The sequence below is a fragment of the Ambystoma mexicanum genome, chromosome 11 (genome assembly GCF_040938575.1).
Source record: "Ambystoma mexicanum isolate Mex_15411 chromosome 11, UKY_AmexF1_1, whole genome shotgun sequence".
Taxonomy (NCBI): Eukaryota; Metazoa; Chordata; class Amphibia; order Caudata; family Ambystomatidae; genus Ambystoma; species Ambystoma mexicanum.
This window is the reverse complement of record NC_090934.1, coordinates 1,459,637,408-1,459,655,684: the sequence shown is the minus strand read 5'-3', so window position 1 is coordinate 1,459,655,684 and position 18,277 is coordinate 1,459,637,408. Positions and strand designations below refer to the sequence as shown.

The window sequence follows — 18,277 nt, the reverse complement described above, 5'->3', positions numbered from 1 at the left end:
ACAGAAGGAGGGCCTCCTATACCAACGGTGGGAGGCCAAGAGGAAGACTGTCCTCAGTCCCGTTACTGGACAACATCTGGGACGAGGGACTGGCGCTCCTGAAGAACCCGTCCACGGCTCCTGCTAAGAGACCGGTATGAGAAGAAGTACCGGGTCCTGGAATCTGCCTCTATGTGCCTCAGGGCACAGCCGTACCCAGATTCAGTGGTCTCCGCGGTGGCCAAGAAGAAAGCAGCAGGGGCGACGGTCTAACTTCAACATCCCTCGAAGGACGGCGAGGGGAAGAAGCTGGATGCCATGGAACGACGGGTCATCCCGTCGGCGATGACTATTAAAGCGGCAACGCCCTCGCGATCGTGGCACGCTACGACAGGGAGCTGTGGTTCAAGATCGCTCCCTGGCTGGACTTCCTACCGGACGACAAGAGGGCTGAGGCCCTGGAAATCCTACAGGAAGGCGAGGTGGCTTCGGACCACGCCATTACGGTGGCCACGGACATGGCCGACACCAGCTTTCATCAGATGGGCAACAGTTTGCCTTCGCCGACTTCTGCCAGGACGTGCAGACCAGGGTTCTGGACATGCCTTTCGACGGAAACAACCTGTTCGGCAAGACAGTGGACGAGTCACTGCAGGCCATAAAGGCAGACACCGAGACAACTCGGGGCTTGGGTGTTCTTCAACAACGATGGCTGTCCTTTCGGAACTCCGGAGGCAAGCAAGGTGCCTCCAAAGGATTCGGCGGCGGTTCCTCGTCGTACCGCCAAGCGGCCCGCTCCTCATCGCAGGAAGCCTACAGAGGATGCGGCAACACAGGAGGATCACGTCGTCGTCGTCGCCAAGGCCGCGAAGAAACAGGACTGGAATGGCCATGGCATCGGGTCCCCACCCGAGCACCTCGGTGGGAGGCCGGCTGGTGAAATTCATCTGCATATGGGAGTCCAACTACACCGATCGTTGGGTGCTGGATGCACTGGCCTGCGGGCACATTCTGGAATATCAGAGAAGGTGCCCCTGTATACCACCCGTGGCCAGGAAGGAAAACCACGTCCCACAACTACTTCTGAAGGTACGAGCGATGCTAAGAAAGGGAGCCATAGAACTCATCCCAAAAAGGCTTCAGGGCTCCAGAGTGTACTTGCGGTACTTCCTCGTCCGGAAGAAAACCGACGGTTGGCGACCCATCCTGGACCTTCGTCGTCTAAAATTCTAAAGTCTAAAAACGTCTCAGAAATTCCGGATGGTCACCCTCCAGCACATGCTGGGACAGCTGGAGGAAGGCAATTTCCTATCGTCGCTGGACTTGGAGGATGCCTACTTCCACATCCCCATTCTAAAGGGACATTGCAAATTGCTATGATTCGTTTTCCAGGGGCGGCATTATCAGTTCAAGGCCCTTCCCTTCGGATTGAAGTCGGCGCCAAAGATGTTTAATCAAGTGCCTGGCACCAGTGGCAGCGCGGCTGCGCCTGCAGGGGATCCACATCTACCCCTACCTGGACGATTGGCTCATCCGAGCAAAGTCAAGGGAACTCGCCGTTGATCACACAGCGAAGAGTCAACTCAGACGGCCCCGGTGCAGGATGATCCTCGTCGTACCGACATGGCCGTGGCAGATTTGGTTCCCGGACTTTCTGGACATGTCGGCGCCTCCCCCCCCCCCCGCCCCTCCCACCCCGCAGTCAAACTGCCGACAGACGTGGATCTTCTCGCCAGAGAAGGAGGTGCCATCCTCCACCACGACCTGGGTCGCTGAACCTGCAGGTCTGGTTCCTGCAGCACTAGAGTTCTGAGGGTACGAGATCCCGGCGGACTGCAAGGAGGTACGTGCAAAGGCCAGGGCGTCCTCGACTCTCAAGTGCTATGGACACAAATGGAAGAGGTTCTCTGTCTGGTGCCGTGCACAGAAGATTAACCCTCTGCGGATTTCGGCCCCTCAAGTGCTGCCGTAATTGCTATCGCTGGCCATGGCAGGGCTGGCTCATGCCTCCAAGATCCATCTGGCGGCTATCTCCCGCTACACCAGAACTCCGGGGCAATCATCTCTGTGGTCCCATCGCCTCGTGAAGGAGTTCATGAAAGAACTGTTCCGATCGTTCCTGCCGGTGAAGGCCCGGGCCCCGGCGTGGGAATTCAACGTGGTGCTGATAAGGCTCATGGGGCCACCATTTGAGTCGCTGCATACGGCACCGTTGAAGTTCCTGTCGTGGAAGACAGGGTTTCTTGTGGCCATCACCTCTGCACGACGAGTGGGAGAGATCCAGGCCCCTTCCTGTAAACCTCCATACCTGACATGCCACGAGACGAGGGTGGTACTGAGGATTCACCCCTCCTTCATGCCCAAGTCGCCGTCGGACTTCCATCTCAACGAGCCCTTGGTATTACCTGTTTTCTTCCCGTCTCCTTCGTCGTCGGCCGAGAGGACTTTGCACTCGCTAGATGTGGCTAGAGCACTGAAGTTCTACGTGGACAGCACAAAGAGCCTGCGTAAGACATTGCAGTGATTTATGAACTTTGGACCTGTGAATCAAGGGAAGGCCCTCTCGAAGGCTTCCATTTCCAGACGGCTCTCTGGCTGCATTATGCACTGTCACTGGTTGGCAAACCGACCCTTGCCCGGCCGTCCGATAGCCCATTCGAGCGATCGCTGCTACCACAGCGTTCCTGTCTGGTGTGCCCCTGCTGGACATCTGCAGGGCTGCTACGTGGAGGTGGACGCACACCTTCACGAGATTCTACTGCGTCGACCGGGATTCCAGGGAGGAGTCCAGAGTCAGCCAGGCAGTGCTGCGCAACCTGTTCGCCTGAAGGTGGGCCTGGTGAGGAGGGTAAGAGATGCTTAATGTTGAGTTGATGAAATGTTTAATGTTGAGCCTTGCCACCTCCCGTGGTTGTGCATGTGTGTACTGCTATGTGAATCCATGCCAGACCCCATGCTGGAGAAGGAACAAGTTACTTACCTGTAACTGTTGTTCTCCAGCATGGGTCTAGCATGGATTCACATGTGAACCCTCCCTCCTACCCCTCTGCTGCTCTTCTCTTGGTTCTACTGCCACTTTACGTGCTACCAAATCTGAAGATGGCTGCCAGAGGAGGGGCTTAGGTAGAGGGCAGTCATCGGCTGGGGGCAGTATGACCCAGAGACCAGTGATTGGTTATTAGGAGAAAGACAGTTCAGAAACAAAACTGAAACTGTTTTTTTTCTTTACCGAGGATTCCCAGCCTGACGACAGGGAATATTCATGAGCATGTGAATCCATGCCAGACCCATGCTGGAGAACAACAGTTACAGGTAAGTAACTTGTTCCTTCCCATTTTCCTCAAAACAGGAAGTCTCTTAATGTTATAGGGCTTGATGCCAGAGGGTGGTTGCGCTTCCTTCCTAGACGCTGATACTTCTCTTGTGTAATGGTGTCTAAATAGTCCCGACATATCCTTCTCAGGACTATTTCATTGTTATTTATTTGTCACCCCAGGTGATTTGAAAAACTGTTGTGCCTTTATATTTTTACGCAGTTATATAGCTAACATGTTTTTCTGTTCACTTTTGGGCTTCTCAGGCTCTTAAACCAACACGACATGTTGACTATTTCTTGTATCTTTTTCACTTCCAACTTTCCTGGTGTATTTCCTTACCAGGATTTCTTTTATACGTTTGCAATAGTATGGTATAGTCTTATGCCAGGCTTTCTGGATCAACACTTCACAATTGCCTAGTATACTTTCCTGCCAGGGCTTGTTTCAAGTGCACAAACATATAGCTGCCTGGTGTACTCTCCTGCCAGGACTTTTCATCCGTGAGCTCCCACTCACTCTCCCACCTTTGATGGTTCTGTCTTTTTGCCTTGTTGATTTATATATTTGGCTTCTTAAATAGGGCATCTTTATGGTCTCCCTGGTAAGCTTGCATCATGCATTGCCAAACTTGAGTCTCTCCTTTTAGAAAACGGCTTTTTCAGTCTTTCGCTCTCTCCGGTTTCACAAACTGTTCCTTTACTTTCTCTCTTTTGGCTTTGTTATGCAGAATTCTATGTTTGGCATGCTCTGCAATATGCCCATGTGTTTTGTGGACTCACCATTTCTTTATCGTGTTTCCTGTCTCATCTGCGGTTTGCCAGTGACTGTCTATTGCTGTTTTCTGCTTTGCGACCATTTCTCCACCGCTTTCCTGCTTCCTGAGGCTTCCACTGCGCTAGTCTGCTTCGCATGGGATTCCGGTGAGTAAAGCACTGCTCTCCGGCACCAATGAATACCCAGGAGCCCTCTGCTGGCTTCTCGCATTCTCAACGCTTGTCACCTGCTTCTGGCTGACTTCTCCCTTCAGATCCCTGAGCTGGTTTGGTTCCACAGACTTCTTTCCACATCGAAAGGAGTAACCTGCTCCTGCCAGCAACTTCTAGTATGCCTCCTTTCGGACAGGTCTGAACTGATGTTCCCCAATAAACAAATCTATCTCTCTATCCAGTGGCGCAACTCAAGGGCATCTAATGGTCCTTTGGAAACAATGCACCTGCCACCAATTCAAAAATCCCAACATGTGGGCCCGCCACCTCCTATAATCTGTCTGGTCACTTTTTGAGGACCTTTTCCACACTCTACCTAGGGTCACAATCACCTTTGCCTATAAAAGTAGTTGCCTTGTCATCCAAATGTTGCATCACCAAGACTTTAAAGACAGAGGATATTCCAACCTCAAACAGACCCAAACCTCCATTGGAAATTGTCTGCGCATTCCGAACTCCTTATTCCATGATATGCTCTCCTGGAATCCACTTGACTCACAAATGAGGTCGGCTGGGAGTTTGGCTATTACTGAACTTCATATATGATTGGCTTCCCTTCCATCTGAGAGGAGTCAAAAGAATCCTCACCAGGCGCAGTTCCAAAGATCAGAGTTACTACTCACACCCACAGATGATGCTTCCACCACAATGTGTGCAGTCACATTTTAATCCTTTTGTTCAATTTCTGGAGTCTTTTTTTTTTTTTTTTTTTTTTTTTTTGTTCCTTGTGTTCTTGACCCTTTCCCTACATTGGAGTCCTTCTGTGGTTTCATCCATGCACCTCCATAAAGGAACTCTAATAGGTCGACAACTTCTTAATGGTCCCATAATCGTTACCACTAGGTTTCCTCTTTTTATCCATGTGCCTCCCCAACTGAACGAGGCATTGCTGCTTCTTGCAATGGCCACAGCAGACCAAAATATCTCATCATTAATATATCCTAGTGCCGAGCACAACCATCACTCTGTGGACTGAATCTTAATATGGTGTATTTCTCCTGGATGTCTTCAGTGTGATGTCACTTCAATAGAATCCCTGCCCTTGGCTCACCTCATAGACAAATGTGTTCTACCAACCATGTTCTTATATACCTGTTGTTCCACCCTGACATCTGTCTCCTAGAATTCGAACCTTAACACAAACTTTTTTCTAAAACCTAAAATATTAGGAAAATCTGATCCAAGTAGTTTGTCAAACTGAAATGTAAGCAAAATCCCTCATTCATTGCCTGGTACACTCAACATTCACAAAAATGCCCCCAATTTATTTTGACAAGCTTACACTTCGTGATATAATCCCATAGGTAGTAGAACTCCTATGTGTTAGAAGACCTTTGTCTTCTTAGCTAGAAAACGTTCAAGCCTTGATGTCCCTCTTGTGAGCTTGAGTCCCTTTTCCAGCCTACCGTATCCCTAACAGCACTTTGATGTAGGCACAGAAACCATTCAAACTTGCAAAATGCCCATCATATAGGAGTGGGCCTGCTGATCCTATGGCATTGATGCATGCAAGGCATCAGTTCAATGCCAACCGCAGCAAGTGGCCCTGGTATGCAACCAGTAAACGGATCCACCCACAACTCCGGACATACCTTGGACGCGGTCTTCTGCCACGAAGGACTCTGCGCATCCGCCCCACCAACACCAGTGGTATGGAGGGATCACTACCTAATACCATGGTACATCAAATTTCAAACCCGCTTACCAATCAGAAACGCAATACTACACGCCACTAGGCAAAGAAACTGGAAGAGTCTACACCTGGAATCCTTAACAGATCTGCTAGAATCAATGCAACCAAACACCACTGTGCTGAACAGAATGACCCCAGACTCCGTGGAAAACAAACTCGCCCCCTGGATCACCGAGGCCTTAGACCAACTAGCACTAGCAAAACCTTTCAAAGCCACAGCAAAAAATCTCCCCTCAAGATGTTCACTTAAGAGCTGAAATAACTAAAATAAAACAAACACAAAAGGTAAATTATATGGAGCGAACATTACAACCTAACGGACAAAATAAAATACCAAAGACAACTCGGATTATACAAATCAACAGTCCTCAAAGCAAAAACGAAAAAAATGCTCACAGAATCAGAGATGAAGCAACCTTTCATCTTCCAACAAAGACGTCATCCCAACACAAGTACTATGTGACAACACCACCAATCACCTCGGATCAAAAAAATAAACGATCCAACAGACCAACGCAAACCGCGCTAATACGAACGCAACCACTGAAACACGCATAACTAACACTGATCACAGCAAGACTTACTTGCTTTAAACCAATAAATGAATAAACTTTCTCCACACTTGTAAAAGACACCAACCTTGCAGGATCTCCAAGTTACCCTTGCACCCCCCCACCCCACTCCCCTGGACATCTACAAAGAAATCCTCAACCACAAGACCCCAGCGTCACACTTCCGGCACCTAATGACCCTGTCTCTAACTACAGGAATAGAACCAAACTCCTTCAAATCGGCATACATCAAACCACTGATTAAAAAGGAAACGGAGAGCGCAGAAGATTCCAGAAACTGCAGACCTGTATCCAACCTGCCCTACCTGACACATACTGGAGAACCATGTATACAAAAGCCTACTTAACTACATTGAAGTTGGCTTCAGACCAATGAGAGGAATGGAATCAGCACTTCTATACATATGGTACGAACTAAAAATAAATGCAGACGACTCTCAATCTGCCCACATACTACTGTACATCTCTGCAGCATTCGAGACAATTAGCCACACAACAGTAATAAAAAGACTGGTTGAATGTGGCATAAAAGACTCCACCCTGAAATGGCTAACCTCCTTCCTCACAAATCGAACCAAAATAACTTACCTATCACCTTTCACCTAACCCAACTCTCACCCACGACAGCACACACAGACACCAGTTTCTGTTTGTCCTGGTTCTGAACCTATCCTACCAACCTCTCTTCTTGCCTAGCCACGTGAGCAACTGAGATCGCCCCTGGGTGGTATCAGTAAGCGGTTTAAATCAAAATAACCTCTGCGGCCCTCTCAGCCCCTTTGCACAGACACGCTATTGTCATTATGAATTGAAGCAGAAAACACGGGAGTGTCCTGGCATTAGCAGTGTCAAGGAAAATGCAACTTATCTTGTGGCTCGTACACAGCGGGTTCCAGTATCTACATTTTAGTAGTAGTAAAATTTGTATTCGGAAATGAAAATTCCCATCAAAGAACACACAATTTAGATAATACAGCAATACAGTCTGTCAAAATACAATAAAATCTTGTGATCTGTGAAAATAACAATCATTAATTAAAACATAAAAATTGCTTGCGTAACGTAAGGGCTTGCTCAATGTATAGGTATGCATTGTGGGCTGTCAGCAGGTCCGGGACTGACAATAGGAACCTAAGTGCTGATTGTGTGTGTCTATGCTTGGACACTCTTCATACCGGAATTATAAAATCCTTCCTTGGTTTAACTAAAATGGGACGGAAGAACGGGAAGTGCAGTAGGTCATTTCTATCACAATCGCAGCAAGGGCAGCTCCATCTCTCAATACGATGTATTGATGAGAAAAGTAGCCTTTCTCCATTAACAAAAGTTTGCTCTGAAGGCCATGATTACTGCCCTTTTTCTCGGGGTTGCAAACCATTGTCCATAGGCTAGCCTTACGGTTGTGGGGGCAAGATTACAGTAATAAAATGGTTCCATGTCTTAAAATTGCGGCAAAAATTGCTGTGATTACAAAATATTGCGGCAAAAATGCTGTGGTTTTTTGCGCCACAATCATTTAAAGGATGCGGGGGACACCCCCGCATCCCCCACTCCCCTTAAATAGTATAATGGGGTACACCTTTACCGGGTCAAACCATGGCATTTTTGTTGCGATTTTCTTTACCGGCGACATTTTTGCCGCAATTTTATTACCTGATACTAATAAAATGCTATGCTCTGCCTCAGCAATTCATTTGTACTATTTTTTGTTATTTTTGCTCTATAAAGAGAGAAGATATTTGTTAGTTCCGCCTTATGAGAGTTACCTGCCCACAATTCGTCGCCAAATAAGTGCCCAAGGCCCAGCTCTTGTAAAGATGATTTTATATCTTTCACACAGGGCGATGCAGCACAGGAATTTGTGGCCATGAGATCCCTCACCAGACCTCTGGTGATTGACAGTTGTGGTCCCTCCCATAAACGTATCCAGTAAATCGAGGGTTGTATTGCAACAAGGTCGTCCACATAGGCTAATTTGAGTTCTTTGTGCAACAAGTGTGCTGGAAATCCCTGTGGCAAGCCCATGATTTTCCTAAGGAATAAGTTTTCAGTTGTTTGTTTTTGATCATGACCCCACGCAGCCACACCATATGTCGGCAAAGGTACTGATTTTGCCTTATAGATTCAAAGGGTGTGATCCATGGGCAAGCCACCCAATTTGACCCTGAGTCTCAAGATTGAGCCATTAATTTGGGATGGCTTTGCAGTTTGTTGCTTTACATGAAAAAGCCAGCCCAAATCACTAGAAATCGTCACCCCGAGTTAACAAAACGATTTGACTCATTCAAAAGTTTTCTCTGCTGCTAATATGGAATTTCCACATGGTTTGCTGTTGCCAACGCACATAACCTTTTGATTTCCCTGTGTTAATTGCCAGGCCTCTTTTTCATATAATTATTGAATCCATTTATCAATCCCTGGCGGGTGTTTTGTCCTGCCATCAGGACTGTGTCATCCGCGTACAAAAATGCACACACCCTTTGGTTGGCTATCCTTGGCACATGAATTACCATGTCGGCTAGAACATTCAATAGTTATGTAGGGATTGAAAAGGAGTGAGGCCAGGACACAGCACTCGCACTCCACGAGAGATCTTAAATGCCTGTGTGTCTTGGCCTTGGTTACCCAGTCTTACTTTTACTGTCAGATTAGTATGCATGTGAACCAAGATCTTTAGCAACTCACCCTGTATTCCCATCAAGTGTGGTGTGTTCCAGAGCTTGCCATGGTCTACAAAATCAAAGGCAGACGAGAGGTCCATGAAAGCTAGGTAGATTGTGCCCTTGTGGAGGCAAACATATTTATCCAGAACCAAGCCTAAATTTACTATGTGGTCAACTGTTCCTATGCCCTCTAGAAAATCATATTGGCACTCTGAGAGGACCTAGTTAGTTCTCGGTGACCCAAGCCATGATCTTTTGATGTAATAATCGCCCAAACGACTTAGCTGAAGTATCAATAAGTGAAATTGGGCGGTAGCATGTTGAACTGGTTCTGTCTCCCTTTTTAAAAATTGGAACTATGATCGCTTCCATGAATTTGGAAAAACAATCGGATTGCCGAGCCGTAACCGTTTTCCTGAATTCTTGGGATATGCAGGTCATTATGTCTGTCCATGTTGGCCATTTACTCTCCATAGAGGTCTCTAAGTTCAAGCATATTGATACATTTTCTATGGTTGCATGTGTAATGCCCTCAACACTAGCTAATCGTGGTCTGCCATACCCCACCGCACTGTTTTGTTCATAGCGGTGTCTGGTAATTTTGCACCAGTGATGGGTATCTCCCCAACCATAATGCTAGCCAACCATAATGCTAGAACAAGAGGGTCATGATCGCTTTCAACCCTGGGGAGTATCTGGAAATTCTTTACCAGTGCCAGTTCTCTACACCCAGGATAATATAGTCGATTATCGAACAATATTTTGTTCACGAAGGTGTTTGCCTTGAGTATCGGACATAAATCTCCTGTTCACTGCTCTAAATCCCAGTCCTATCAAGATGTCCATACATTTCCTGGCCAGAGTGTCTCTGTTGCATCCTCTGACAGGTATGATGGATAGATGCCAAATGCCATATCCTCAACCACAATACGATCATCAGTCCCTGTATAATTCCCTATGTTTAAGTCAAAATCGCCAACTTTCAGGAGTTTGATATTTAGCAAGTGATCTTGATCGTTCCTGAGATCCTCCATCAAAGCTTGGAGCAGCACTCGGGTGCTACTGCCACAAGTTGCATTATAGAAATTGGCTATGCACCAGCCACTACCATCCACTAGCACCACTTCTATCGGCGGAGTCAGAGAGGTATAGAACAAGCAATGTCCCCTGAGTTTCAGTGAGTGTGCCAAGTATGTTGCAAAACATCCGCGACTCCTGCCACAAGGAGACGCTGTTGCCTTGGCTGTGTAAACCTCAAAGCCCGGCAAAGGCATAGCATCCAGAGCCCATGTCTCCTGAAGCAGCAAAATGGCCATACGGAAAACATAAAATCAGAATTCCTAAGCTTGGTCTTAAGTCCATCCACATTCCAGGAGACAACGCTCGTGGTCTGCATGATGCATTTCCTAGCATTAGGGTCCAGAATGGGCAAAATGCATCATACGCTCATACACAGTATCTTTTGATCTAGATGTAAGCATGCATGGTGGTGAACTTTTCAGAACATTTTCCAGTGCTGCTTGACTCAAATCCATGTCCTTTTCTATAGCTGATTGCCTACCTAGCCTCGCCTGTATGGGGTTGTAGGTTTGTATGTGTGATTGAGAGGTCTCTTTGACGGCGCAAAGCGGCTTGAGCCAAGTGTCATGTAGATGGCTTGTGATGTTGCTCATCCCGGTAAACCTCTATGCCTGTGGGTGCCAATTCATCTGCACAGTTCAATATTGCAGCTAGTAGGTGTTGGTTCACTATCCCAAATCCTGACATTGCAGCCGCCATAGAACACATTCAGATAGAATCTGCGTGACTAGAAAATCTTAAAGGTTAGGTTGTTGATTCCCAGAGTCTCTGATATCACATATACCAATGTTCTCTTATAGGTTTTTTTATTTTTTTATTTCCATGGTTTCGGCCCTTAAAACAACAGATATTTTCTTCTCTCCAGCCAGCCGGGTGATACTCCATCATTCTCATTAGACTTAGACACAAAGTCTTGATCTTAGTTCTCATTTATATCCTTGAGATCTGTGTGGGGTGATGACCCAGATTTCTAAGATTATCGTTGGTTTTCAGCAATATTTGTGATCTCCAGACCAGGTACGCCATCTTTATTGTTTGCAATAGTAATCTGGGATTCAGCTGGCTGCAATGCATTGTTAATTTCTCTTTTCCTTGTGCATCGTTCACTGGTTTCGGATCTCTTGGGGTTGTACACTCGGGTTGGTCTTGTCGCAGAAAGTACATGGGGAATGGCTCCTGAGGGCCCCCCCCAAACGTTGGATAAACCGGGCATGCCAAATAGCCTCCTGGGGCATATTGGTGATTTCCAAGTAACACCGTTCAGGCAAAGTTGATCCACAGGCCTTTATATTAAATTGTCTGTGTTCCAGCTTCCATTACAGTGGGTTGTTTGGTGTCCTTTAGTAGCTGCAGAGCACCACCCGTTAGGAGTTTGAGGATTATCTCTGTGCACTTATCCATACGCTGTTCGTCCTTAATGCGTAGGACTTACATCTTACGGGTCTCGTCCTTGATGTAGTCTATAAACAGTGTGATGTCATTCAGCCAAAGCTCTAATATTCCTGCCCCCCTAGCCCCCATTGTCATGTAGGGTCTCAGGTCCTTTGCTGATATGTGAATTTCCTTTATTTCTTCTCCGGGATCAGGGGGGGGGGGGGTTACGTGGGCTGAGCACGAGAAGTTCTGTCCTGTTTGTTTGACCTTTGCACATAAGTCTGGATGGGGCCAAACCCTCTGGAGGTATTAGAGCGTGGTGCCCTCTTTAAAGGTCCAGGCAAATTTCTGCTTCTTCCACTGCTTCCATATCCTTCTTGTGTATGTCCACCGCTAACCCCCTTCATGTTTTCCATGGGATCTATAATCGGCTCCTTAATCAGCAGGACTGCTGATTTATAGTTTGTGATCTCACACTCTGTATATGTTGCTTTCCTGGTGTCCCGGTTAGATCTCTCCAGAGCTTCCAAAACCGACCTGTCCGAGGGACCCAATCCCATAGTTCCCACTGATCCCATTGGCCCGGGCTCCGGGGAAGTTGGAAAAACAAGAGGGGAAGCATATGTGCCCAATGTGGGTGATGGAGCGAAGTCACCTCCATTTGGAAGTGGGAGTAAACTGTCAGATTAGTAGAGGGGCCTCCCAATGTATTGGAGAACTTAGTTCTTCTGGTGCATCGCCAACCTCCCATAGATCACCCCCTCCACCCCCCCTAAGATGAGTTCACTGTTACGTCTGCTATTGCTCCTTTTTTTCTCTGTGAGCAGTTGGATGAGTCTCAGTAGGTAGAAGCAAAGGCAGGACAGTGTGGGTCATTGGGGGTATTTCCAAATCCATTTAATGCTGTCTTGTCTGGGCACTTTCTCAGGGCCCACTTGATAGTTGCTTGATAACGTTTGCCTGCTGATTGATGCAGGGCACGCATGGATGTGAACCGACCCGCCAGCTTGGCCACTTTTGGTGCTAACTCCCCCTTCTTTGACCTGGTCTTTGCCACCATGTCAGAAGATAGATAGGTGAGTAGAAGAGGTGTACACCACACCACTCCAGTCAGTTGGTCAGTCACAGTTTATGGATCTATTGGGCAAGTCACTAGTTATCACGAGGGTACTGAATGCTGCGAGTGCTACAGGGTGTTATAATTGCAGCTTTCTAAATAGTGTGTGTATATGGTGCTTCCATAAGTCGTTGAGGACTAGCAAAACTCAGAGACTAGAGGATTTCAGAAAGGAGGGGAGACCACAGGGGTATGTAATTGTGGGTTGCTACCACCAGATTCGGACTTCAGCTCCCACTGAGTTAAGTTCGGTACTTTTACTGCATGCCCCCCCTCTCAATGCTACCAATGTCAGGGTCGCCAAAACAGGAGGGTGGTCAGGTGCCTGATGCCGGGTTTGTTTAGTTTCATACGGCTCGCTCGCTCTATCAGGTTGTTAAAGGATAGGGACTATGTGTTCTTGAGCGTCACTGCATGTACGTGTCCCAGTAAACCTGTCTCAGCAGCCGCTTCCAACGCATTCACATGATACATCCAGACAAAACGGAGCGCAAGGAACATTTAGTTTGTAGATCTACATGATGCTTTAAAAAATGTCTGAAAACTGTAATCGCGGCATACAAGCTGTTTGCAAATAAATCCTGGGGATCCTTAGTTCTGCCAGAGAGCTTTACTCCTTGACTGAATCTAACAGTGGCAATCTTTAATGTGATGCCCAGGTGTGGTGCACACCACAAACCATACTGACGCTTATCCCTTAATTGTGATTTCATGGGTCTACGGGGTCCAGACTTCCGGGACAAAAAACTATTTTGCCCAAGGATCCCGGAGTCTCGAGAGGTACATGACTTGCCCCGTACTTCCACAATAAACTGTATATCAAAAACATTTTAACCAGCTCCATGGCCTTCACTTGATTGACCTTCCGAGTTTATGTAGTTTTCCCTGGATGGATTGTTTCACTTGAAAGCTGCTCCTGATCTCAGTAGCATGCATTAAACGCACTGAACTATATTTTACTGATTTTAGAAATTGGTGTCTGTTAGGAAACATGACTTTAAAGATTTACTGCAATTGTTTTCAGTATGATTTAAGTGAAACAATCTCTCCCCTCTCAAAGATTTAGACTGTGTACGTGGAATAGGAAGAGAGCGGAAGGAAACTTGCTTTGTACACTTTTGCAAACGTATATAAACATGTCAGACCACAGTTTATCCTCTGGTGAATCAGTTTAGCATTCCGGGCATACATTATCCTACAATCTACTATTGGAGAAAAATAACTTCCTTGGGTGTCTATAAACATATTAAGGAAACATTATAGGTGCAATTTTAGCTTATGTTTCAGTATTCTAGGAGGAGTGGACCTTATTCAGTGGTCAGTGCCCTTTAGCGGAGGGAGGGCTTAATTTGCAGCTTGATGTGCTGCAAATTACAGGTGTGCTGTGTTTGGAACTTTGAACCCTCATGTGGGGTACTTCATATAGTCTGAGCCTTCAAGAGTTGATCTGTGTACAGACAGAGGTTGGATATCTGGACGGTGGGTTCCTGTACAGCACAGGATCTCAGGGAGTGTCCTGTGTGCTGCATGAACTCTCATGGAGTAGGCAATATACGACGACGTCTGGAATTTCAGGAGGTATGCTGTGTACAATATTCTCTCGAATATGTAGATTTCTCACCTAAGGGAGTGGGCCTGGTTCAGAATGGTATTCCTTGGCTACTGGACCATGTACAGTGATCTTATACTTCAAGGACTGTAGAATTTGAATCCTCACATTAGGTTTAGTGTCGGAGCCCAGGGTGGGGGTTGTACCTACCATCACCCTGGTTGACTGTGTGCACTCTTAACACATCAGTGAGTTGACTCTGGTCAAACACCTGTAGGAGGAAACGTTTTAAGATGGATTCCTCATGCTCCCGTGTATGAGAGTTGCATCCCTGAACATACGGGTGGGGTTCTTAATGAACTTCTTACCTACTGTGAAGGCATCATGAAGCAAGACACAGACAACAGATTAAAAGTTCAAACCAAATACTTTTATTAACTTCAATGTCAGGATGGTGAAGGTCTAGCTTGCCCTACGCTGAGGCAGGATTCCCCCTTCCTAGATAAACTAAGGAAGGTCTGAGTCAGAAAGTTCAACTTCAGTCTGTCTATGTCCAAAACACGTGCTTACCCTCCCAGCTAAAGCAATATGAAGGGATGTCAATAACCAATTATAGTGTTCCAAAATAGAGTTCTGAGCTTCTTCCAGCTCTTGACTGACTTTACAGCTCCCCTGCCGCAGGTTTAACGCAGTTCCACAAGGTCTCGGGGTTCCCTTCCCCAAGAAGATAAAACAGTTCTGAAATGGCCTCACGGTTCCCATCCCCAAGGCGACGACACAGGTCTATAAGTCTCAAGGTTCTCAAGTTCGAAGCAATCTCAAAACGGTCTTGGGGTTGTCTTCCCCAAGAAGAAAACCTAGTTTTCTAAAGGGGACTCTGGCCACCCTTCCCCAAGGTGAATATATACTTCTGTACAAGCCTCAGTATTACCTTTTCCTAAAGCGACAACAAAGTTCACAAGGTCTTGGTTTTCCCTTCCGCAAGACATTAGCCTGTCCAGCTTGCCAATTCACACTTAGTTTCAGTCTCTTACTACTCAAAGCCAGTTCCAGGTAAACTTTATAGTTCTCCTAATTCCTTAATACTTTTCACACCCCCAGGGTCGGGATCCGAAAGCAATGGCCCTTCCCTGGCCACCTGAGCAGAGGTGATTGGGGGGGGGGGGTGGGAAGCAAGTGAGGTCTCCCTCGGGTTCCTCACAGTACACATCCTGCTCCCAGATGTTCCCTAGTCGGGGAGTGTAATGTGTAAGGAGTGGTTCATCAAGTTCCTGTACATCAGAGTTTGATCGCTAAATGTCGACAGCGTTAGTTTGAACAAATGTCATATGTAATGTAATTTAATGTCGGAGGCCTGTGTCATACTAGCTCTTGCCCTTGAAACTATAACCAAATGATTTGTTTGCCACCATTATGAGTGTGTTTGTTCTATTAGGCTGCTCTGCATCCCTTATGTTGATTAAGCACTACAGGTTTGTTGGGGCACCATGTTGGCCTTCACACACTTGGATTGCTACTCTTGTATTTCCTCCTTTTTGATATTAACTGTTTGTATTCCGCAGCTTGAAGAAGTCCTCGGCAGAGCTGAAGAAAATTCTAGCAAATGGGCAGGTAAGAGCAGCAAATGAGAAGCATGTGCAAAGGAAGTAGCCCCCAATAGTGAACACCCAAGAGCCCCCTATCATTGAAAAAGCAGCCACTTCTACTATGTTTATTCCCTAAGTTGTGTCCCTCTCTTCTTTCTTTCACTTCTCGTGTGCAGATTTGTGAGCCGGTTGTCTTACAGCTCGTTGCTTAAACCACTCTTTATTTTTTTTTGTTTGTTTCTAGCGCATATTATTACTTTGCATCTTTCTCAGTGTGGCATCCAGTAGTGGGCATAATACCCCAGATGCTTCCTTCACAAATTAGCTTTGTTTGAAAATATCCCCTTTCTCTGTGGATATAGCTCTACTTGTATCAGCCAACATTCCTTGATGTTTCTTGGTCCAATTTAGGCTCCACCAAGAGATTTAATGGGCAATTTGAGCTTTGAGGCTTGTCTGATGTCGCCCACCCCCCCCCACCCCCCCCCCGCATCCCCATGCCCCGGCGATCAATCTCAAGAATGGCCTACCCAGAGGTATGATCCTAAGATCAAAGTTCATGTATCATACTGTTGCGTTGGATTTCTAAACTCTGACCTGGTGGGCAGAGGTTTAGGAGGCCACCCTAGTTTAGTGAAACAGGGGAACCTTCTAGACAAACTAGACCAATCTATGGAAGCTTGGCAGGCGATCAAGACTAAATCTCAGAAGGGGTGAGTGTGATCGGAAGCCCACAATGAGCACAGTAAAACTCCACAGATTACTCTGACAGATGTATAGCAAAAATACATTTATTATAGGCCTTTATAACAAACCACAATTAAACCACAGTAATAATAAAACCGTTATCAAACACGCTTTTCACTATGTAACATATATACAAAATGCGTTTAGCCTAATGCTGATGAGAGGGAAGAAAATAACCACAACCTGCAACAGAAAGGGGTCAGTTCAACCCAGATATCTCATTAGGCAGTTCTTAGAAGTCAATACCAGCCCTAAGAAGTGAGGAGCCTTATGCTCAAAATACAGCAGTGCGTTAACAAGACGCAGACGTGCGCAAAGGGAAATCCGGGTTCTCTTCAGGGAGCTCTAGCTGTTCAGGAACAGGGTTGAGGCGATGAACAATCAAGCCCTACTCCTTGAGGAGGGTCTACCCTTGCAGATAGTGACGTTTGGGGTTCGGGAATAGCTTGGAAGCGCAGTCTAGCCGAGCTAATGTGAGTATCTTTTCAGGGGTTCTTGTGTGTAAAAACAGCTGGCTGTGCCAGGGGGCCACCGGTAAGTGATGCAAGTACTCACCGACCCTTGAGACAGTCCGGACCAAACTTTGCCAGTCTAGTCCACTTCGCCAGTAGGTTTCAGGACGCTTCGGCTCTCAGCGGCTGCGGGATAGTCCGTGGCAGGACAGTAGCTATTTCTCAACGCTCGAAGAAAGGATAATTCCAGTGCAGCACGTCTCATGACACTGTGGGGCTGGTCTGCAGGCACTTACAGCGACAGTCACCACAGCGGGCGACACGGGGACCGCAAATGCTCGTGGCGTGGCACACTCTATTAAGTCACGACCCAGAGGAGCTAGGACAACGGGAGAGGGCCCACGATCACAAGTAGCGATGCTCAAAGTCTCGAGTCCCAATGTGGGATGGCAGCGCTCCTGTGCGATGCCCCGGGTTCGAGCTGGTCAGTTTACTGGATGGCCCAGTAACACTTCCGAAGAGGCTCTTTGCGAGGGTAAGCAGGAGGTGCCGAGATGAGTTGGTCCCACTACTCCAAAGGGTTGAAGCGCCCTTCCAGGTCTTCTTGATACAATGCAAAAGCAGGGGTCTAACGGGGCAACAGCGGGATGAGGGTGCCAAAACTTTCAGCACGTCTCTGGCGGTTCCACAAGTCTGCTCTTTCGTTTTCGTTCAGAATACATGGCTCTTGCTGTAGTTCGGTGTGAACTTCAGGTGATCGACCTGAAACGGATGCAGAGCCCCTTCTCTTGTTCAAGATTAGTTTTGCGCCCAAATCTCAGATAACGAATAGAAGATGTGCTCTCTTGCATGCACACCAGGCATGGGCCAATCATGGCCCACAGTGGTTCCAATCATTCAGGCCTACCCACATATTGGCACCAGTAGTGTGGATTGGGACCAGACAGTCCCAGCCCTCTTCCTGGGCCCTAGCACATGTGACGTGCAGGAGCCTGCGATGATGTGGTGTTCGTGGGAGGCTGCATGCCCAAATGAGGAATACCTGGGTCTCTCGACCTGGGCGAAGTGTGAGAAACCCAAAGGTGTCTCACTTGCTTGTCCCCGGGGGATCTTTCGTCCAGGTGCCCAGGACACGGCCATCGCTATTGGATCCAGTTCGTGG

At 47.1% G+C, this 18,277-nt stretch overlaps 1 protein-coding gene across 6 annotated transcripts in view; it reads left to right on the top strand.

Annotated features, from left to right (window-relative positions):
- MAP2K5 (mitogen-activated protein kinase kinase 5) overlaps positions 1-18,277 on the top strand; it is a 1,998,137-nt gene that overhangs the window by 277,850 nt on the left and 1,702,010 nt on the right. For all 6 annotated transcript variants that reach the window (XM_069625127.1, XM_069625125.1, XM_069625124.1 and 3 more), the window contains exon 7: positions 15,893-15,941. In XM_069625127.1, coding sequence (XP_069481228.1) covers positions 15,893-15,941 — 49 coding nt within the window. The remainder of the gene's footprint in view (positions 1-15,892; positions 15,942-18,277) is intronic.